This window comes from Tenrec ecaudatus, chromosome 10 (genome assembly GCF_050624435.1).
Source record: "Tenrec ecaudatus isolate mTenEca1 chromosome 10, mTenEca1.hap1, whole genome shotgun sequence".
NCBI lineage: Eukaryota > Metazoa > Chordata > Mammalia > Afrosoricida > Tenrecidae > Tenrec > Tenrec ecaudatus.
In genome coordinates this window covers 123,885,500-123,908,188 of record NC_134539.1, presented here as the reverse complement: position 1 = coordinate 123,908,188, position 22,689 = coordinate 123,885,500, and the positions used below count along the sequence as shown (strand labels likewise).

Below are 22,689 nucleotides of genomic sequence, written 5' to 3'. Positions count from 1 at the left end.
CGGTGGAACAAACAAAAAATGTTTATTTCATGCCTGGAGAGGATCAAGGTGTAGCTCCTGTGTTAGCACCAGGACAACTAGGAAGCCTGGTTACAGGGGTAGGGCACGACTCAGCAGGTGGCTCACGTGGGTCTTGTATGCTGTTCCCTGCTCCTCACCCTTCACACGCTGCCTCACGCAGTGCCTTCACGGCTCCAAAGAGCTGGCTCTCCCTAAGCTTTCCTCGGCGCCCAAACGTCTTACCCCTAGAACGGTTCCCCTAAGTTGAATATTCACTGATGCTGGTCGATGACCAAGGGAAAAATACACCAAAACCTCCCCTTGCTGAACCAGTCTTTAAACCAAGCTCCACAGAAAGACAGAACTAATGCGACTAGAGGGAGAGAGCCTCGACGGCTGAGCCTTCATGCACAGACAGAGCACAGAGGAGTGGGGAGAGTCCATCTCAAGAGGGAGAGAAATTCCTCTTAGATACTAGAATCGGCATTTTTCAAGGTGGAGGAGAGCGGGGCGTGGTTATACAGATGCCTTTCTATTGCTGTTTGGGGCACTTTTGCACCAGGAAGGATCTATGAAATCATCATCTTGTGGGCCCCAGGACAGAGAAGCTGGAGTCACCAATTCAACATTGAGCCTCCAGACGTGGGGTCTGGATCAGGACCAGTACCTCAAGGTAAGGCCCTCCTGCTAAGTTGGAATTCCTCTCACTCCAGTCTCATCGTACCAAGGAGGATTTCTCAAGACGGCATCTTTGAGCTCTGTGGATTCATGAGCCACACCAAGGAACCGTCACAACTACACCGGAAGCAGATCCTCCCTTCAAACCTGCTGAAATTCGGACATGTCGCCCGCCGTCTCTGGCATTCAGCTGGAGGCTGTAGCAATGGGTTTCTTCAGATGTTGGCTCATGAGATCCCTGGCACGAGATACTTGGATGTGTTCGTAACATGAGTTACAGACAAGAACTGGGTCATAGAGTTGCTGATCAGGAATGGGCAACTTCAGGTGGCAGCATCCAGCACAAAACACATTCCCACAATTTCTGCCAAAGAGCAAAGAAAGAAGAGTTCATAGAAAAGGAAATGAAAGTCTGAAAGGTCTTACTTACATGAGTAAATGAGAGAAAACAAGTATTTCCTACAAAGGCATCTCTATTTTCCAGACTCTAAGTATATAGATGTATGATACTGCTCTGAGAGTGATCCTGAATCATACAAAGCAACTTCTTACCTGCAATGGTGCCTTCGTTTGGCCAACCAGAATTCACAATCACAGTTATAGCAATGCGATGCCATGTGATCTGGAACCCAGCGAGTCACCTGACAGAGACAAGGGGAAAGTTCCAGATCCCTATCAAGAGCCTAGAAGTGTAACATTGCAATGAGGAAAGCATCCCCGGGGAAATGGACACAGAAGACGCATCTCTTGAGAAACAGAATTCACCGGCTTGCGTTAGGACCCTCCACACATCTGCCTAACATACCTCAGTTTCTTTCTTATCCACAGGTTCCCAGCTTGCTTCTGAAAGGCAATCTTCGCTGTGATCAGAGCCAAAATCCTCCGTATCACTGCCGTCTGACTCCTTTAAGCACGTCTACAGAAACGCAAAGACATTACATTAGCTTCCCCATTGTGGGCATCTGGCATTAGCCATGTGCCGGCACTCTTGGATGGGCATTACCTGTATGAGTTTATTTAACTCCTCGTGGCAATCTTAGGAGGTCATCCCTGTGTTACACATGATGAAACGGAGCCCCCCAAGAGGGCTGGGAGGTTCTTCCGTAGTAAAGCTGGTTTTTGATCCTAGCTAATATCTGGCTTCAGAGCCATGCTTTTAGCCCATGTGTTCCACCACTGGGTGGAAAGAAAACCCCACTTATTGCAGTTTGAACTAAAGTTCAGGGAATGCTGGCCTGTCAGGAAAATCTGGCCCACTGCCTGTTTTTGTAGATCAAGCTTTACTGGGACACAGCTACAGTCACTCATTTATATATTGCCGATAGCTGCTTTTGCCCCCAAACAGTAGAAATGAGTATTTGTGACAGAGATCGCATGGCCTCAAAGATTCACTATGTGGTACTCCAAGTGACCACCCTGGATAAGAAGCTGTTAGCCCTGTCCGCAGTACCAGCAGAGAAGTGGGCAGCCGGCCAATGAAAGTGCCTTCACATGAACAGATGTACAGACAGCAAGGTATGATGGGAAAGCAGCTGGCTCAGGGCCAGTCCAGATGGACCTCATCTTCCCTCACCTGGCCCATTCCAAAATGTCCTAATGAGTCTCACAACAGCTTTACCCAGTTGACACATTATGTCAGGAGTCATCTTAAAATTCAAATCGGATCATCTCTGGGCAAGCAAACCCTACTGCCAGAAGGTAAAAGCTTAGACAAGAAAGGTAACTCAACACCCTTCACAGCTGACTCTTCCAAACCCAGTCCCTTCCAGCAGCACTCTCCAACATGGTCTTTGTCCTGTTGGTCCCGGCACAAAGAGGGGTATATCGGTCACTCACATTCTTTATTCAAGCCGTACCATGTCAGTAGCTACTGACGCCATACTTCTGTCCAAATAGTTCCTTGTCGCTGAGCACATATTTCTTCAGCACTCAGATCAAGCATTAACTTCTCAAGAAAGTCCTTCCTGACCTTTTACCCAGAAGCTTAACAGTTGGCCAGAATACAATGCTAACTGTTGGTCACTCCCACTAGGCTGTGAGCCCCAAGGGCAGGGGAGGTGTCTGTCACCATCTAGCTCAAGCACCTAGCTCAGTGGCTGGGCGAAGGTTGACGGATGGAAGGCTGTTAGGGTGGATGGATGGCACAGTAAGTGAATACTTACAAAATCATCCTCGTAGTCCATGGGGGGCTCTGCTGGAGGGGCACAGCAATGACGGATATCCAGCCTCATCTGAAGCTGACGCACCTGCCGGCGGAGCTGTTCCACCTCTTGCTTGTAGCTTGCTTCAATCTGTCGCAATCTATGCTGTATCACATCCGTAGGGAAGGGGAGCCCATCGTCGTCCAGGTAGAGAGGAGGCACTGGAGAAGGGCAGCTCAAGGGAACAGGCTTTGTATTGGATAACTGCTTTGGGTGACCGGACAACCACATCCGGTTTTTGCCTCCTGGGCCAGTACAGTGTCCATTGGAATGACCAGAACAGACGGGTGACTTCACACCTTCCCTCTGAGCCCACTGGCCCCCAAAGCAGGGCCCCGTTGCCCTCATCTGCTTGCTGCCTGACTTCTTGCTACAACAGCCGTAGGAAAGCAGCCGCCGAGGGGTGGTCTCCCCACTTGGCAAGGAAGTCACCATCCCTTGGAAGCTGTCCCAGTTGGATCCTAGCAAAGAGAACTCACTGATCTGGCTCTGAGAAACCATCTTTCGGGTCAATTCCAACGGCATCTTCCCAAACCGAGGATTTTCCAGTAACTGCCCATTTAGCCTAGTCCCCCTCTTGCCAGAGTCTTCCCCCATGGGCATCGGATCGGGCACAGGAGAGGGGTGTTCATGGTGGGAGAGAGTTGCCACAGGCCCTGGGGGATCTTGGCTGAGGAAGTCCGGGCTTGGGTCTAGAGGAGTTTGGCAGGGAGCACTCAGTGGGTTACAAAGACTGGGAGCGGGAGCACAGCTAGAGGGCCCACTGTGCATGGAGCCCAGCTGGGCCTGGGGGGGCACTTCTGGAGGAGTGTGCGGGGCAGACTCGGGAAAATCACACATCCCATCACCCTTGATGAGAATGGCCTCTTTCTCAGGACAATGTTCAGACGGCGCCTCCCTCGTGCCATCTGAAGTTCTACTCCGTCCATCCTGGGCAGGAGGGTCTAGAGCTGGTCCCGTCGTCTCTTCCGGGACTGTGATCTCCAGATCAGAGGGGTTGCTCTGCACTTCCTGGGGCACAGCAGGATTAAACAGTTTGTAACTTGGAGAACAGCTTCTGTGGCTCTTGAAAGGTTTATTGCTCAAGTCGTCTTGCCGGCTGCTGGACAGAGTGGGAGGATCCATTTCCCCTGCAGCTGGCTGAGGACCCCCTGGCCCTGATTCCACACTCGCTGTCTCTGATCCTTCGGGCCCACTGTGCCAAGGCTCCAGGGCTACTCTGGCCTCCTGACAGTGATTGTTCAGGTTAGGGTCACTGGACGTACGCGTTAAGGGGCTGCTTGTGTCCCAGGCAGAAAGGAGATCGTCCATGGACCTGGTTTTAGGCAATCTGGAATGACAAGCCAGCACCTTCAGGTCAGCGAATGGGGCCAGTTCCGGGATAAAGAACCAGATACCAGAGCAATAGCCATGTCAGCTCGCGCTCACAGAAATCATCCATTTAAAATCATACGCATAATCTGTCATCGAAAGCTCCAAGCGCACGCCAGGGATTTTGGCTTCAGCTTTCATGTAATCGCCCCACAGGATCACCCTACCTTGGTCACGCTCAATCATTCTCAGAGACTATGGCTGACGTAGGGGACCAGCAGGGTTCAGCAGTTGGTGGGCGTGAGGAGGACCTATGGATCGTCTACCAACACAGACAAGCAGGACCCAGCTAAGACCTACGGAGCCAAAATGGCCAGCCAGAGTGAAGTACAGGCACCTGTACGTTCAGAAAGTATCACAGCTGGGTGTCATGCATGGTGCTTTTAATTGTGGCAGCTTCCAAACACACGCTTAGAAGTGGAACCGTTTGAGACACGTCCATGAAACCTTCACCCACATTCAGCAATATTAACATTTTGTCATCTCCCAATGAATGAGGAAAGAGGGTAGGCAGGCATTTTTTATCTCGAGCAAGGTAGATCCACAGGTAAGTCAGGCTTCCCTAAAAACTTTTATAACAATCATCTAAATCCAATTTTCCATCTTGAGTTACCTATTTTACAAGACCCCCTTGTCATCGACTGATATTCCGACCTCAACCTGCTTGCATCTCCTCTCTCCCCAGACTGGTCTTTCTCGACTTCTCGCCATCAGCAGCCTCTCTAAGTTTTAAACACTGAAACTGGGGCCTGTCACTGACCCATCCTTACCTGTATTTCTGCCCTCCAACACACACTCTTTTCTGCAGCCTGTTGACTTCCCACGAGGTCTCTGGATTTAATCTTTCCCGTGTCTAGGGATTCCTCCCCTTACATGACAGTATTCCAACAAGCACCCTGCTCACTGACTAGTTCTCTAAAACTCCCACGGCTCCTGAGTCTAGACCACCTAGAATAAGTGATTCTTCACAAGTGCGTGAGAACAAGCTTCCCAGTGTTAAGCTCTGGATGAACTGGCCTAAATTTACTTCTTCCTACTCCCTCCAAACAGCCCCTTCCCAACCCCCACCAGCTCCAGCAGGGCTCTGTCTCTCATTACGTCCTTGGGCTCCCTCGCTACTAGCCTTGCTCCCGGTGCAGGACTCTCTTTATGCTGTTCATTTGTTTCTCCATTTAAACAACGACCAAAGCACCTATTGGTTGCCAGGCCGTAAAACCACACACACTAGAGACAAAAATTAACTGAGGTTCCTGTTTGGCATTTACTTCTGAGTAAACCAGCCGCCCAGGACTCTTATTTCTCCTCGTTCCTCTCATCATCCTTGAACTCCCCACATTCTTATTTGCATAGATTCTGATATAGAACTGTTCTCTGGTTATTTCACGCGCCTTCTCATCCAGCTTAAAAGTATATTTCTTTGGTTAAAGTCCACAAAGCCTAATGCAGGGCCAGGCCCACGCTCCCAGCCCCGAGACCCTCGTTTCCCAGGCTGCACATCTTTCTAGGAGCAGAGACGCCTCTACTTTCTCCGCCAGCAGCTGAAACCACGGGCTTTGCTGGCAGCAGTCCAACTCTTACTCGACGTCACCACCAGCACTAGGTAGCACATCAGTGTTAAAGAAACTTGTTGAACTGAAATATTAGTTATTGGTTTAAGACAGTGATTACTGAGTCAGACGGATTGCATTTTGGGAACACTTACGGCCTCGTTCCCTGTTAAAATAAGCACAAGGATCTACACTGACTTTATGCATGGCGTGCAAGGAGGGTCACAGAATCCCTGGAGTCTACCCACAGACCCGACAATGGGCCCAGCTTCAGAGGACCCGAAACCTATCCCTGAGGGTGTTGGGCTTTTTCGTTTCCTTGTAACCTCAGGCAATAGTGTAAAGCTACCTTTTGATTTTCAAAGCAGGCAGCCTACAAACAAGCACCAACGTCTGAAATGCACGTATCCTTTGTGGGCTTCATCTGAAAGAAACACCAGCACAGTGACGCAGAGATGCAGACATGAAGGATGCCCCCTGGAGCACTTCCTGTCATGATGAGGACACAGAATCACCCAGATGACCACCGCGAAGCGGACTATGTCACCCCTGATGGCTCTGATTTCACAATCTATACAGAGTGCTGCTTGGACGGACGGACGGACGGACCGAGGGGATCAAGCCTCGGAGAAGGACGCCGTACTTGGTTGCGGTGAGGGTTGGGGAAAGCGGAGCCTCAACAAGATGGCCTGGCACAGCGCCTGCCGCAATGCACTCAGGTACGGCAAAGACCAGGAGCGGGAGCGGGCAGTGTTGGTGTTGTTGTGCACTGAGCCCCTCGAGCAGGTGCTAACCCAGGGGCACCTAACAACGACGAGCAGCCATCAGCCAGGCGTGACCCGGCTGCGCCACTCCTGGTATATACCCCAAAGAACTGGGTACACCATTTCATTTGCAGTATCAACCACAACCACTAAAAGGTAGAAATCATCCAGTGCTTACCAACAAGTAAATGGACAAATAAAATCTGGTACATGCTTACGATTAACTTACTTCACTATTGAAATAAATTCTCATACATGCTACCACATGAATGAACCCTAAAACCAAAGTAAGTAATAACACACAAAAGGAAAAATCATTATCTGGTCCCACTTACAACGAACAGGCAATGGATAGAGGCAGAAAGCAGAGGAGAAGTTATCAGAGCCTTGAGGAGGGGAGGGGAGGGAGGAGAGGGCTTGCCTACCCGATGCAGAGTTTATGAGTGGGGTAAGGTTCAATTGTGAAAGACACGGTGCTGGCGACTGCACAGCCCTGGGAATGTTGTTAATGTCACTAAATTTCACACTTAGAAATGGTTAAAGTGGTACGTTACATATTCTACCACACACACACCTTTGGAAGTGCTGTAATAAAATGACAAGCATAATATCAAATTGGAAAAAAGTATGGAAGAGTATATAAAAATGATTGTTCTTCGTTTTAAAAAACCTTTGCTGAGTGTTCGGTGTGTGGGTACAGTTATCTGCCCAGAGGTAGACATCTGGAAAAGCATGTACCAAGTGTCAATATGGGTCGGCTTGTGGGATCTAGAATCAATGCAGGCCTTGTATTTTCTGCTTCCACACAGTCTTACAAATTATATTTGAATTCTGCTTTTAACGTTTCATTTAATAATAGGGAACACTCTTAGCAACTTACAACGTAACAACTCCCTTCGCACTCTCTCCAGACGATATTTAATATTCAACCAGGAAATCATGTTCATTTTTATGTATCTCTTTGGCTCTGGGTTCTCATAATGGGGAGCCATGTGAAGGCCACCCCTCTTCTGAGAACTGAGCGCTCAAGGCTCCAGAAGCTAATGCTGGCCATACTAAAGGTTACTACTGAGCTAACAAGCACCGGTTAACGAGCAAAAACCAAGACCATGCCCACAAATTGTCCTGAAAGAGTTCTCTGTGTCCTGAGTGTGCCACACAGCGTGAGAGCAGCTCCAGGGGAAAAGGTTACCAATGTCGTCTCAAGGAAGGACCTACAAGACTTGAGCGCAATTCTCCTTCAACTGCACCAGGAAGTCGCTTTTAAATACCCCGCAAAAGACAGCGAGCAGCGTTTATGCGCGACGTAAAGCAGCCCCTGGAGAAGGGCTTTCCCACCTGTCCAGAGAGCGGCCCGGGAACTCCTGGCTCTGCATCACGGGGGAAAGGTAGAGCTCCATGCTCTCCTCCCCGAGCGTGCAGGGAGACGACGCTGGCAGGTACACAGCTGTCCAGAGGTGCAGGGCCCGCACATGGCACACAGGATGCAGGACCTAGGAAAGCAGCTGCTTATGGGATGTTCCCTGGTCCTCCCAGCCCCGCCCCAGGGTCGGCCTGTCCTCCCTCCCTCTAGGTTTCCAAGCAGCACCTGCAAGAGGGGTCAGGCCCCACTCACCATCTCGGAGCTGGGCGTATAGAGGAAGTTGTGGAAGTTCTTATTGCCAGCTCGCAGGAGAGCCCACACAGAGCAGGTCCGCTTGTAGATGTTGCGCTTCTCTCGTTCACAGGGGTTGTTGGCCAGGAAGGTACCGTAGAGGCAGGAGTATGTGTGCTGAACCAGTTTCACCTAGGGGCCAAAACTATTGAGCTTGGAGCCTCGGCCCGACCCCCCCCACCACCCTGGCTTGAAGCTTTCGAGCATACCAGGAATGCTTCATTAAACTCAAATAGGCAAGGGAACTGCTTGAGCAGCTGATGGACGGAGTCGAGCCACTGGAGGAACACGGGGCACTGCTCACTCTGGTCCTCTGCATCCTCCTGGTGGCCACACCGATCGCCAAACTTGTGCCCAAAGTCCAGCCAGTCAGACTCCACTAACACTTGGAAGCCCTGCAGAGGAGGAAACGGTTCAAGCCCTGGGCCTCTGGAGGGGCTGGTGAGCCACACCCCAGAGGAATTCCCAAAGCCAGGAGCAAGCAGTAACAAGGAAGGACAGGACTGATCTGATCTCACCTTGAGGAGGACTCAAAGCCACCAATGTCCTCTACTGGAAAATCCCCGCGGCAAAGTCACCGGGCCTAGCCCCACCTCTCCCCACCCCATTCCTGCCTTCCCCACCCAGTCCCTCTGAATACCTCCAATGTCCGGTAATAGGGGTCCAGCAGGATTTTGGCCAGGGAGACAATCTGTGGAGTCCGGTCCCAGCCATCCGAGCAGTGGACGAGCACCGGCCGGGCTTCTCGGTCTACGGTGCTGGCCACCAGCACAGCTGCCTTCAGCATCACCGACAAGTGCTGCAGCCACTTGGTACTTTCCAGTGCAGACAGCCAGCTATGCCAGAGCAGAGGTCAAGCCTGTCACCCAGGGCACTGGGCTGCAAGCCCCTCCAACACCCTGCAGCCTACCCAGCCACCCAAAGCCCCTAGAGAGGGCTGAGGCCAGACCCTGCACCTAGGGCTTTTCTGACAAGATATCTAGCAAGACAGTAGGGAAGACAGGCCCAGGGATGGATAGCGACAGGAACTGAGCGGCATCTGGGTGAGGGCACAAGGGCATATATATATTTATAGTTGTGTAGGGGCCTGTGTTCTCTAAAAGGTGTGTCAACTTGGCTGATTCATGATTCTGCAATTGTGCAGCAATCCTGCGCCTCGTGATCTGCTGCGAGTAGCTTATGTGTTGCAAGTTCTATTCTCTGTTCGCGAGGCAGAAATAGCAACAGTGACGGTAACGAGGTGGATTATACTTACGCTAAGGATTAGGTGACTCTTGGGTCAAACTCTTTAGGGATATAAGATTAAAGATGGAAACAAATCGGAGAGATTTATTACCACCAAAACAAGGAGAGCCAGGGGCAAAGCCTGTTTTGGACCCAAGGTACCTGTGCTAGGAACCTCCTAGACCCAGGAGTGGACAAGGACTTTTCCCACGGCCCACAGAGAGAGAAAGGCTTCCCCTAGAACGTGTGGCCTGAGGTCATACTTCTAGCCTCCTGAACCGTGAGAGTGAATTTTTGCTTGCTAAAGGCATCGCTCGAGCCGTCTCTGTTACAGCAGCGAGAGAACTACAACACACACTCACACCTTTTCTCTCCCACTTTTCTGTGTTCTTCAAGTAGGGCAACTGGTCAAACAAACGGAACCCAATGGTCTGCGATGGGCCAAAGTGATTGCTGAGAAATGGGAGCCGTGTTGGCACTGACCCACTATGCCCAGCTCCACCAGCCTTCAGCACTCCTGCACATTTCCCATTTCCCCCATCTCAACCTCCAAGAACCTGAGCTACGGGATGGGAGTCGAGAGAGGGTGGAATCAGAGCAGGAACACTTACTTGCTGGGATCCGGCATCTGACTACACACAGCCCGGAGGTACTGGAAGCTGTTCCGGATGGCATGGATGTTGGCCATACCCATGAACACAACCTCACAGTTGGGATAGTACTCTGTAGACAGAAGAAAGGGGCGTGGGGCTAAGAGCAGGCCCTGGAGCTGGCATCCAGGATAAGGATGGTCCCAAGGGCACCGCGCCGGGAACCTGAACCACCTCATATCTGGACGCTCCGTGCCACATTCCAGAAGCAGTAGGAACAATGCTGGTAGCAGGCCAGAGTAGCAGACTGCTAATGACGATAACATAGAGTGTGTTCTCACCAAGTAGCAGCTGCTTGGTGCCAGCGATGATAATGTCATCAAGTGAACTCAAACTCGTAGCTAGCCTGTCCAGGGATTCGAGACTATGCATGTTTACAGGGGCAGACAGTCTCATCTGTGTCATGTGCAGCGGCCGGTCACTTTGAACCGCTGACCCTGGATTACAAACCTCTGCAGAACACGTATGTGAAACCTCTCACCATCTCAGCACACCTGAAGACAGCTATGCCCTCCAGAGGCCATGTGTTTTAGATGTTAGTAGAAACTGCCCGTGCCCAGTTCCCGCCTCCCTCGGAAGCCTCGTCAAGCTCAGACAGACACAGCTCACAGAGGCACAGCTACGAAGTCCACGGCAGCCCTGGTTCCAAGCCAGGTTTATTCGGCTCTTTCCACGACGCACGCTGCCCCCCACCCAGAGCACGAGGCACCGGGATGACAGCAGTACCTTCACATTCACAGCCTCCACCCTTGGCCCGGTTGGCCACGGCTGCAGTGTAGGAGCGCGCATCCAGGATCAGCAGCTTCTGGGGGGCGTTTGAGCTCTCCACCCCGGAGCACGCCGTCAGGGAGGCGTCTAGACAGCAAGCAGAAGGCCCTGGCTCAGCCAGCCACATCAGCCAGCCCTGCGCTGCTCCCTCTCAGGACCAGTGACCCTTCACACCCAAGGCCTCCCACAGGACAGTGACCCAGCCTGCTTCCCTGCCCCTCCCTGGGGACTCCTGGGAACCAACGGAGCCAAAGGCTGCTCCCAGCAGCCAGCCCCACCCCCTCCTTACCGAAATCAGTGTCACACGCCTCGCTCCCGTCGCTATTGCCGGCGCTGCAGGAACTCCCGGAGGCCCTTGTCCCTGGGTCCAGAGCACAGGCTTTGGCAATGGATGTGACCAGGTACTCATCATCAGCATTGCGCCAGCCCCACCAGCTGATCTCAGGCTGGCTGCAGCGGGCGATGGCAGCCCCGTTGCGCAGGTGTCTGAGAAGACAGGGAAAGCAGCAGGCCCTTGAGATTCCCAGAGGCCAACGGCAGAGATGTTAACGGGCAGGCCCAGGCCTCCACAGCAAGCAGGGGCTGCCAGTCCATTCGGGTCACAATGACAACCAAACCCCCTTAACATCCGGCATCTCTAGAGAGCTGTACAATTTGGAAAATGCTACCACATGCATTTTCTCAAGTGGGTTCTGGAGTCCCAAGGTGACCTTGACTTGATGAGTCTGCACTGCACCTGCTCCAGCTCCAGACACCCAGCAGGAGAACAGGGCCTGAGCCAAGAGCAGGAACAGGCCCAAACCTCCGTTTTCACCTGTCTCGCTCTACTTTACTGATAGGGGTCAGAGCAAGCTTTTCAGTAATGGACCAGCAAGCAAAATTTCTAGTGCATTTTTGTGAACTTCATCCAGTCTCTACGACATAATCTTCTTTGGTTTTTTTGTTTGTTCGGTTGGTTGGTCTTTTTTATAATCCTTTAAAAACAAAAATCATCCAGAGGGAAACCTCATCTAGAAGTCTAAGTAAGTCTACGAGAACTATGACCTGATCTACCCAGAAACCCAAAAAACTAGCTGGTGCCTGAAGGTTTCATTACGAACCATTCGGACCCGGGCGCTCATAGATGCATCCTGATAGGATCAGCGAAACATGAGGAACAGCTCAAACTCTTACCAAGTCCAGGCTGAACTGGGCTGACCGAGTCAGAAAGGAACCCTGAGCATTTCCACACACCTGGAACTACAGCTTCCCCGGAAGCACCTTTCTGTGACGACTGGGTCATAAAATCTAGATTATTAGCAGTGAGGACTGTTATCTTTTGAGTCATCAGAGAGGAAGGGGACAGGGAAACCAAATCAGTGGAAGCACAAGACCAGAAGGGAGGAATGTTGAACACTGTGGAAGAAGATGTAATCAGTGTCCCTGAAACACACGGTCAGTCACTGTGAAATGAACCGAGCTTGCTGGTGAGACCTACACTGCGACACAGTAAGACAGTCCTTCTAATGAAAAAGCAGAACAACTTGTAGCTCAATCTCGACGTAAATAGGCTGTAGGCTGTATCTCACTCTGGGGCTCTGGTTGACCAACCCCTGTTCTTATGTGACATTACAAACACAGGGACAACGAGCCGACTCTCCAAATGCCTCAGCCTTAGGAGGGAAAAACGAAGGCCTTTTACACTTAAAATCGTTTCAGAGCCACTCCCCACACTGCCAGTTCCCAGTCGATCAGACTGCTTGCTGCCAACACCTCCTCTGGGCCTCTCTTTACACATAAGCACTGGCGCCCGACCGCCCATCCCGCTGCCTCACCTATACACAACCACGGGGATCCGCTTCCAGGAGCGGAAGGAGGCCACGTTCTCCAGCTCTCTATCTGTGATCCACACGGGAACCAGCAGCTTCTGGGGGTAACTGGGGCACAATCTGAGAAGAGACACACTGGGTCTAAGACATCCGTTAACTTCTGGGAAAGGGCAGGGAGCCCTCCTCCCTCCCAGACTTCGGAGCTGGCCCACCCTGCTGCATCCAAGCATGAAGGAGGTTTGGTCCCCCACCCCCTGCCCTCTCACTTGTAGTTGCTGTTGATGTGGGAGACCCTCCAGACATTCTGTAGGTCAAAGGCCATCCTTGCAAGCTCTGCCTCCTGCCGACCTCGGACATGCTCTCCTGGAACACAGCCCCCCACCACTCCTGTCATCTCCCAAGAGAGCCAAGTCCAGACATGGAAGGAGGAGAACCAAGGTGTAAGGAGTCTTCCAAAGAGAAGTGTGGCCTCACCTGGCTGACACAGGTGGGTGTGCTGGTCCTCCTCAGTCAACCCCAGGCACCAGGCGTGGTAGGCAAAGGCAAAGAGGTCCTCGGGCTTGGCAGGTCTTGCTGTGGCCCGGCTTAGGCGAGAGAGCCACTCTTGGCACTGCTTGAAAGTGGAGAAGTGGCACCTGCCAAGCAAGAAGCCATAGGCCCCCATGAGCCAAGGAGGCAGTGACCCACGAGTCCATTTTTCTACCAAATTCAAATGCTTCCCAGTGACGGAGGGTCTGCATCCCTCATATCTCCACCAGCAGACACTATATCTCCCAGAGCGCCCAGCATAAACCTCGACTTCGGGCAGGAAGTCCCCACTTACATCACACTGCCTTCCAGGCTCCTGGTTCTTCTCTCTGCCCAGCCACAGCCTACCAAGACTTTGAAGGCAGCTCCAGGGCAGAAGCCTGATCAAACTCCAATCGGATGAACTCCTTCCTCACTTGACCCTCCATGTGCTTCAACTATACCACAGTACGGCTCTCCAAGCCATGCGGCCCACAACGGAGGCTTCTCTCCGCAACTAAACTTGAACCTCCGTGAGGGGGAGGGCAACCTGGATTCTCTGGAATCCCTCTAGGCCTGTTCCCTATGCACACCCATAAAACCTCTGCAACTGAGTCAACCCTGACTCATCGGGACATCAAAGGTCAGAACTGCCCAGAGGGACCAAGGCTGTAAATCTTCACACACACAGGCTGACACATGTCCCACAGACTAACTGGCCAGGTCCAGCCACCGTGACCTTTAGATTAGTCCCTGAGTGCTTACCCAGTGCCCCACCACGGCTCCTTGCTGAGTGCACACCAGGCTCTGAGACGGGCACCCCGGGCGCCCCAGTGGCACAGCAGTTACACGCTGGGATGCTAGTCACAAGGGCAGCAGTTCAAAACCACCGGGCGCTCTGTGGAAGGTGAGGCTTTCGACTCCCACAAAGAGCCACAGTCTCAGGAAAGCACAGGAGCAGTCCGACCCTGTCCTACAGGGTCGCTGTGAGTCGGCATCGACTCGATGACAGTGTTTGGAGGATTTTTTGGGGAGGTCATCTTGGATATTTTTTTTCTCACACATTCCGTCTGTCAACACTACTCCAAAACTTCCGGAATCGGTTTCTCACTATGTTACCATTTCAGCTGCTGCCGCCACCCTGGACAGACAATCATGATCCCACACCCGAGTGACTGCCAACAGTTTCTTAACTCGTCTCCCAGCATCTGCCTTTGCTTCTGCTCCTGTCCCCTCAGTCTGTGCTCAGTAAAGCAGACAAAATGATCATCTATGCAGATGTTAACCACCTCAAAACCTTCCAATTGCTTCCCAGTTCCCTCAAAGAAAGAACCAGTCATGGTGACAGCTTGCAGGAACTACACTGATTGATCCTCCCTCCCCTCTCAAACCTTAAAGGCCTTAAACCTTAGGGCAGTGTCGGCGTAGGATAGGGTGCTAGCTATTTGTGAAATCAACAAATGAACCAGCGACACCAGGAGCACACTGCCCAGGTGCTGCTGCACGCCTCCCCTTGTCTGTATGACAGCCGCTCAAGCTCGGCGGTGTGCCGGCGGGGTCAGGTCCAGCCAGTCAGTCCCTGGGGCTCCTCACCACCCAGCGCAGACTCTTACAGCCATTCCTCCACATGGAAACAACGAGACCAGTGGTTTTTTGGTTCTGTTCTGCCTTCTTCTCTGGCTCCAACGGAACCCCGGTAGCAGCGAGGTCTAGACAAGCTTGGGCCAGAGGACCTGAGGGAGACCCTCTCGCTCTCACCTCACCACCTTGGAGTCCTTGCAGGCAATGTGCAGCTGGAACATATCCCGGCTCTCCACACTGTCAATCATCCGGAGGGGGACCTTTAGAGGAAGGGCACACGGAAGCTCAAATCTCCGCCACTCGCCTCACTCTCCCCACCCTGCCCAAGTGCTGCCGCCGGACCACCAGGAGAGAGAAATGCAGCGTGAACTGAAGCCCTCGGCACCGTGCGGGGTCTTTTATGTATGTGACCCCACTAGTAGTCACAGCAATCCTGCAAGGCAAGTGCTCTCACCCCGCATTATTACTGAGTCACAAATGACTCGACAAGGCCACGTGTCTGCCACGTGGCAGGGCAAGAGACAAGGCCAAGCTTGCTTGACGCTGACGTCTGAACCGGAGCCAGTGACCAGGTGGGGGAAAAATGGAAGGGAGGCTGAGTAAAAGAGACGAACAAATAGAAGGTCGCAGGAACACCGGCTAGCTGGAAGCAAGAAAAGAAAAGTACAGCTTTTGGGAGCCCCCCCATCAGGTAGCAGCCTGAAACACGCCCACCTGGCCCTTCATAGGGGTTCTGGATCGGGTGTGGTGGAACAAGACAGGAACTTACGTTGATGACAGAGTCCTTAAACTTGATGTGCAACCGGTAGTTGGAGATGGCGATGACAGCATCGGCTGCGCGGCCCAGGAACTCCACTCCCTCACCCTGCAGCACGGTGAAGGGCACCTGCCGAGGGGCAGAGCAATCCTCAGCCCAGAGGTGGAGGTGAGCCCCTCCACCCCTGCTCTGTGGGGCCCCTCTGGAGATGCTGGGCTGAGGCGCTGGAGGAGTGTCCTCTCCAGAGTAACCGCGCCAGGCAACAGCTGTACTGGAGAGCTGCCTTTTCTTCCCTGGGGCCACAGGCCCCGTAGTGCACAGACAGACAGAATGCCCTCCTTCCTCCAGAGAGCAGGAGCAGGAAGTGGGAACTTCTGGCACTAGGTCCCCTGTGACATGTTTGTGGGGAAGAAAGGGTGCTTTACAGCTGAGCAGAGAACCCCACCAGCCTCCTTACCTGCAGATTTCCCTCCTCCTTCACTAGCTCCTTGGGGGGGAACAGATCCTTGGCTTGGATATACTCCAGGCTGGGGGGGCCCTCCTCACCCTGTGAGAGAGACCAGAGCCCTAAGCTGTCAGGCTCCACTTGGCTAGTCAAGCCTTGTTCTGTGCCCCTCCCAGCTCACCACCCACACACACTACACCCCTCCCCCAAACTATAGTTCTCTTAAGTTTTGGTCTCCAGAAGAGGGAAGAGAGACCTAGTGTGGGCAGGGGCAGTGACTCCAATCTATCAAGCCTAAGGGAAGAGCAAGGTCTAAGGAGGAACTGGGAATCTGCATTCCCTACAGCAGGCATCTCCTATAGAACCAAAATGGCGGAGCCTACCAAGGAAAAGAGAATCACTGAGGAAACGGGAAGGTGCTCTCCTGAGAATTAGCCAGCGGTGTGGCAGCCAGCGACAGTCAGGAACCCAGGACTGTAAGGCCAGAGGAGCTTGCTTCCCTTTGGTGGGGGAAAGGGGCTGTGGGCAGCCATGCCTCAGGGGGCCTGCATGGATGCTCGCTCTCAAAGGAGGGCGTGTTTTGGAGCTGGCCCTTTACTGCTCACAACCCCCACCGCACCCCCACACACACACACACCTGCAGGAAACCTGAAGGGAATTCCTGAGGAATGCCCCAAACAGGCAGTCACTCCTCACAGATCACCAAGGAGAGGAGAGGCGGAGACCCACCACCTGGGGGGAACCCTGAGACCCAAGGACAGCCAGGGGAGAGAGGAGGCCCAGCAGACAGGGGAGGCAGGCGGGGGAGCAGCAGGGAGGACAGATGGAGGAAGCTGGGAAGGAGTATTAGCCAGAGAGGAAGGAGGGGAGGTCGGGAATGATGCAGAAGTGCGGAGCCCTGCAGAGGCAGGGAAGATGGAGCAAAGAGAGACTGTCTGGGGGACAGTCAAGGAGAAGACAGGCGGGTCAGGTGAGGTGTGTACTGGTGGAACGGGGAGCGGACTGGAGCGCGGAGACAGCTCCCGGGCAGCCCATGCTCTCAACCAGAACCCCCCAATATCTCAACGGGCCTCCTAGCCACAGCCCACACCAAGCCAGCGTGCAGCGGGTGGGCCCAAGATGGAGAGGTAGTGGGAGAAGGGATGTACCCCTGCAGGGCGGGGCTTGGAGATCTGCAGTCTGGGCCGTGGCTGCGGGCCCAGATGGGCTCCGGAACCATCAGCCCTGGGGTTCAACCAGTACCGGCGCCCACAGATTCAAGCAAGTGCAAGAATGAACAGGGTTGGCCCCGACTCCCCCAGCCCCAGTCGTTGCCCCCCTACCCCCGCCCCGGGCAGGAGCCTTGCGAAGGGGGATGGGCTGGAATCTGGACTCTCCAGGGCTGGTCCCGGGAGGGGTTGGGGACGCAGCTAGAACTGGGGACCTCGGGCCCCCACAGGCGGGGCCGGCACTTACGAAACAGCTGAGCATGGAGCAGGAAACCCGGGCGGTCAGGCTCATGGTCGCGGGCGGTCTGGGCCAGCGCACATGTCCCCCGAGCTTTGGCGCTGCCCGCCAGCCCGGGGCGCCCGCCGCATCCCTGCTGCGGGGCCCGCCGGGTCCAGCCGTGGTGGCCAGGAGGCGGGCGCGCTGGCGACGGGCCTGAGCGCGGCTCGCGCGCCTTCTCCCCTCTTCTCCACAATGGAGCGGACCCAGCTCCGCCCTCCGGCTGGGGCGCAGAAGGAAAAGGAGGGAGGCCCGGGGAGCGCCGCCGCTGGGAAGGCGGGGGCGAGGGAGGGCCAGCTGGGCGCGGGCACCGCCCATCGCCCCGACTCCTCCCTCCCTCCCTCCCCAAAGCCCCTCTGCCGCCCGCCCGCCCGCCGTGGGAGCTCCCTGGGACCAGGGGATTTCTGGAGCCGGGCTGCCCGCCTGAGGTCTGGGGAAGGGTGGGGAGTGGGGAGCCCGCCAGGCCTTTTCATTTCCTATTTTCTCAGGTGAGCTACGCAACGCCATCTGGCCCCCTCTGAGGGGGAGGAGGAGAAAGGGGGGCGCGCGGCCTATATTGACCCCTTCTTAGAGCTTCCTCTTTTCCCTCCCAAACCCCCCTGCACACACACACTCCTGTCCAGCAGTGCCCGGCGATCCCTTCCAAAAACTAAAACAAAAACTACATTCACTGCCATCGAGTCATTGCTGATTCATAGTGACCCGTGGTGGGTTTCGGAGAAGTCACTGTTTACAGGAGTAGAAAGCCGGGTCTTTCTCCCTGGAGCTGTTTGTTAGTTTCGACCATGCGCATGCATCGAGCCCAGCAAGTGGCCACTACACCCCCAGGGCTGCGTTACAATTGCCTAGCCTCTCTGAAGCCCTCTACCTTTCCCCTGCCCTCCATCTGACCCTTAGAATGGGCACAGGGCACGGGCCAGGTTGTCACGCCACATTCTCAAAAGGAAGGCCTCGCTCGGAATTGGAGTGTCTTATTCTAAGGGCCCAGCCCACGGCTAATCCTTCGGGCCCCATCCTTTTCCCCCATTCTCTGCCCTCCGGGTAGGAAGGCCCTTCTTGGAGAAGAGTTTCTCAGGCTGAGTAAGACAGCAGCAGGTATGATGTACAATACGTGCTGTACGCACATTCAGAAACCCAGGGACGGGAGGAGTGAAAGCCAGGAATCGGCTCCCAAAGTACCAAAGGACACAAAAAGGAGTGCATCGTGGGAACATGACTCATTCCTGCACCAGGTAACTTTCAGAAACCAGGGCTTTTGTTTTGGGTTACTTTGAGGAAGGAGAGAAATCTGACATTTTATTAAGCGCAGAGGAGCCCTGGGACATGGTGGCTTCCAGTTGGGCTGCCCATGGCAAGGCAGCAATTCAAAGCCACCAGCCACCCTACAGAAGGAGGAGGTGTTCTGCTCCTACAGAGATGTACAGCCTTGGGAACAACCCAACGGGGCAGTTCGACTCTGCCCCATTGAATCACTGTGCAGCACTGGTCATCAATGAGCAACTGACAGAACCGGTCAGTCCTGGCAGAATCGCCTCCCTGGCAGTAAGTTTGTCTTTTGGGTTTACGAGTCACGTAAGGATCCCTAGTGACTCGGTAGGGTATCCGTTGGACTACCAACTGCAAGAAAAGGGGGGGGGGGGTGGCAGCAGCTCAAACCCACCAGCAGCTCCCTAGGAGAAAGAGGAGGCTGTCTTTTCCTGTAGATTTAGAAAACCTCAGGAACTCGCTACAGGGCCATGAGGCATCGGCACTAACTCGATGGCAGTGGTTAGTAGGTGGCTAAGCGTGGCAGGAACCACACGCTTTTCAAACGTTTCCTCATGAAGAGCTTTCAGCTCGCTAAGAAGTAACTAACAGTGCTGTTTTACTAGGCAGGCATTTCAGGCTGAAAGAGAGTCTGCGCTGTGCCTCAGGTATTTCAGTGGTGGTGCTGGCAGACGAATTGAGACCAGGGTACTGCTCTCTTCAGTGTATCACAGGAGAGAAAGGGGAGTGGGGATGTCAATTGGTGGGAGCCAAAACCAGCAGGCTTACTGAGCAGAGACCAGACCAATACTGCACACACTACACACCCACATATCCATGCGAGGGAGGAGGCAGTCCTTTCACCAACCAATTTCCGTAAACTGTCCCTATGCATAGACGAGATCCGACAAACTGAGCTAGGGTCTGGCCCAGGCAAGGGCTTGCAGCCCTCTACTGCCTTCTCTCACTGCTTCCTCCTCTGCCTTAGGGGTTAAAGGGCTCCTTGAGTTTGGGGTGATGGGTAAGAGACAAGCTGTTACAGGTGATGAAAAATATAAGGTATCATTAAGAACACCCCTAGTGAAATTCTGGGTGCCTTGCAAGGAATATCCTGTTTAACATCCAATCACAGTAGCTTACTGGACGACTGGGTTAGTCCCTAAACAACACCAACAGTATTCCAGAGACCTACCCGGAAGTATAAGGACCCTGTTCTGGCTTTTCAGATGAGGTCACAGAGATTTGACCAGGGACCCAAGAAAGGCAAGAAGGAATGAGAGCCAGTGGTACGTCGGCAGTATAGGGAAGGTATGTCAAACACAAGCAGAAAAAGACTGCTGGAAGTTCCCTGCGCTGGTGCAGTAAGCTGGCTACAGTGTTGTACTTTAAATGAGGCCTAGCTTATCTATAAGGCAGCTAAGCTGTTTGAGAGCTGAACAGAACAGCTTGGAGTTCAAGGCCCAGGAGGGATAAAACAAATTCACCCGGGGAAAAGACACAAGGATTACAGAAGACAAAATGGTCTGAGGAAAGAGGAAGTACTCACCATTCTACCGTGGTGAGGGTGCTGGCTGTCTGCTTCTCACTGTAAGGAGACAGGATTATACGGGTAAGAAACACCTTTAACATCACCACGGAACCAACAAATGCCATACATCTAGCCCTGAACTTCTCGGCAACTCATATTCTCTTCCCAGAGAAGCCAGCCCGAGCCACCAGGTCAGAGAGAGGCAATGGGTGCTACAAAAAGAAGGCAACAAGTGATCTTACAAGGCATCGAGTTCTAGAGCCTCAATGTTCTAGAGCAAGAATGAGTGTGATCCAAGATCATTCAGCAGAACTGAGTCCTGGTTCCTAGACCCCGAAAAAAACCAAACTTCAAAACTTGTTCTTTGTGGGAGAGCAAAAAAATAAATGGCCAAAATTGAAGAGTCGGCGGCTGCCCAACCACATTTGCTTCTGGCCCTGGTTGGGGCATGAGTCGACAGGAATGCTGTGCCAGTCTCTTGACCTGTTTACTAGGGGCCAGAGTCCAGAACAGAGGGCAGAAGGGAGGTGACCACAACCTGCTATCAGAGGACAGCAGGGCTGACCAGGCCCTGCTGAGAAGACCTAACACCAAGTGCAGTGGAGGTTATGGGAAGGCCACACATTTAACCAGAGGGGCAGCCCGGGGCCTGGGCGTCGGCACTGTCTGGTTAGCACCGGAATGCTAATTGTCTGGTTCAAACCCAACTGGTCCTGGAGAGAAAGATGAATGCATCTGTTCTCATAAGGATTTACTGCCTTGAAAGCGATGGCAGTGAGGGAAGGAACCAGGCCCGGCTTTCACGCCTGCTGGCTGAACTCCGTTACCTTGCAGCACGGTATCACGAGGGTTGGGAGACAGAGCCTCCACCTGTAGCCCTGCCCTCCTCTCCCATCACTCGACCTGCTTCCCCAGCCCACCCCTCCTTGCAAGCAGCAAGCTGGAGAGGTGCTGCCTCACCGCCTACGGACACGCAGCCTCACGGCGACGGGCGGCGGGAAGGAGGGGCAAAGGACCAGGTCTGGAAGGCCCCGAGTTCCCCCATCTACGGGCTATGGTCCCGGGGGGACGGGCCAGATTGGCACGGGAGCCCAGGTGCCCAGGTTCTAAGGGCGGAGCCTAAAGGCTCAGAGGCGGAGCCCCGAATGACAGAAGGCGGGATTCGGGAAAGCCCGTGGGGGCCGGGGCGGGGCCAGGCTGGACGCGGTGGTTGCGGTCTCCAGACTGGCAGTGCACGGGGCACGGTGACTCACCCAGGCGGCGTCCGCCCGACCCTCCGAGGCCGCGCTCGCACCACTTCCGTCTCCCGCTGCTGCTGAGGCCGCGCAGCCCCGACCCCACCGCGGCGCCCCTCGCCCCAGCCAATCGCACGCCGGGCCTGTGCGCGGCCTGGCCAATAGCCGCAGCAGGCCCCGCCCCGCCCCACCGCGCAGCTGCCGCCCTCGCACTGCACGCCGCTCATTGGGCAAGACGAGCAGACGCCCTCCCAGCCTGCAGCTTATCCGGTGCCCGAAGGCGGGACGCTGCCGGGAGGGCGGAGGCGCGGCGTAGGAGGCGAGGCGCGGCCAATGGGAATTCACAGCGCGTCCCTGCGGCAGCCAATTGGAAAACAGTAGCGGGGGGGGGCTGCCGACGAAGGCTCCGGAGCCGGAAGTGGGGGTCCGTCGCCTTCTGGTCCCGTAATGAGGGCGTGGCCTGGCGGGGGCGCAGGCTTTTACAACCACTTCCGGTTGTGCGTTCGCTCGCCAGGGGGTCCTTGGTGTCTGGCGTTTCCCGCGTGATTTGGTCGCGCTCGTCCGGCCCCGAAGCCAGACCGCGAGACCCGACCACTGAGGCTTGCAGAAAGAGGCAGGCGGAACCCGGGATTCTGCTTCGCCGTCCCCGACCCGCGGCGCTGGAATTGCCCGCGTCCTGCGTCTAGACGGACTCGCCTGACCCTCACGCCTCGGCAGCGAACCGACGCGATCCTCCATGGTCCGCATGGTGCCGCCGATCCTGAGTAAATATCCTCGGCCGAGAGTTCGGCCACAGGGCCGAAGCCGTCTGCAAGTGAGGGCGCAAGGACCAAAGGCCCAGCTCGCGCGCCTTCCGGAGGCGGCCGCTGGAGGGCGCCACGGCCCTGGGAGGTCACCAACCCCCCCGACCCGAGAATCATTTCAGCCTGGGGTGCGTCCAAGGACTCAGACACGAGCCCCCGGGGCTAGAGTGTGCCCACCTGTTTCTAGAGCTTTGAAACTCTGAGCTCGACGAAAACATGAACCTTGCTTGCTATTACTTTAACTACGCGGTCTAGAACAATATGTGCAACCAAGTAGCTGTTTGATGAAGTGTTGCACGCGGAGTCCCTCCTTTTAAGATAAGAACTGCACTTCACTCAGTCCCAGCGCTTACTGTTGTGTTTGGTGATCACAAGGGCTTCGGGGTGTATTGGATGTTCTATCCAAGGTATAATCTTGTGCCCCTCTTTCCCCGCAGT

General features: G+C 54.3%; 1 protein-coding gene across 4 annotated transcripts; it reads right to left on the bottom strand.

Annotated features, from left to right (window-relative positions):
- On the bottom strand, positions 1 to 21,555 carry MTMR4 (myotubularin related protein 4). 4 transcript variants are annotated; one of them, XM_075561536.1, is made up of 18 exons: positions 21,467 to 21,555; positions 20,232 to 20,270; positions 15,968 to 16,057; positions 15,523 to 15,639; positions 14,931 to 15,013; positions 12,932 to 13,300; positions 12,672 to 12,785; positions 11,147 to 11,343; positions 10,816 to 10,944; positions 10,051 to 10,162; positions 8,856 to 9,051; positions 8,425 to 8,610; positions 8,177 to 8,347; positions 7,900 to 8,054; positions 2,841 to 4,209; positions 1,484 to 1,594; positions 1,231 to 1,319; positions 1 to 1,042 (listed from the first exon to the last, which is right to left on the bottom strand). In XM_075561536.1, the coding sequence occupies exons 2-18, from the start codon at positions 20,232 to 20,234 to the stop codon at positions 865 to 867; spliced, it is 3,669 nt and encodes a 1,222-aa protein (XP_075417651.1). In that variant the 5' UTR covers positions 20,235 to 20,270; positions 21,467 to 21,555; the 3' UTR covers positions 1 to 864. The 4 variants fall into 4 exon arrangements, with proteins under 4 accessions (XP_075417651.1, XP_075417652.1, XP_075417653.1 ...); XM_075561537.1 differs by lacking the exon at positions 21,467 to 21,555 and adding an exon at positions 21,174 to 21,292; XM_075561538.1 differs by lacking the exons at positions 20,232 to 20,270; positions 21,467 to 21,555 and adding an exon at positions 17,411 to 17,658 and having other exon boundaries at positions 12,932 to 13,028; positions 13,140 to 13,300.
- Positions 21,556 to 22,689: the final 1,134 nt, after the last annotated feature.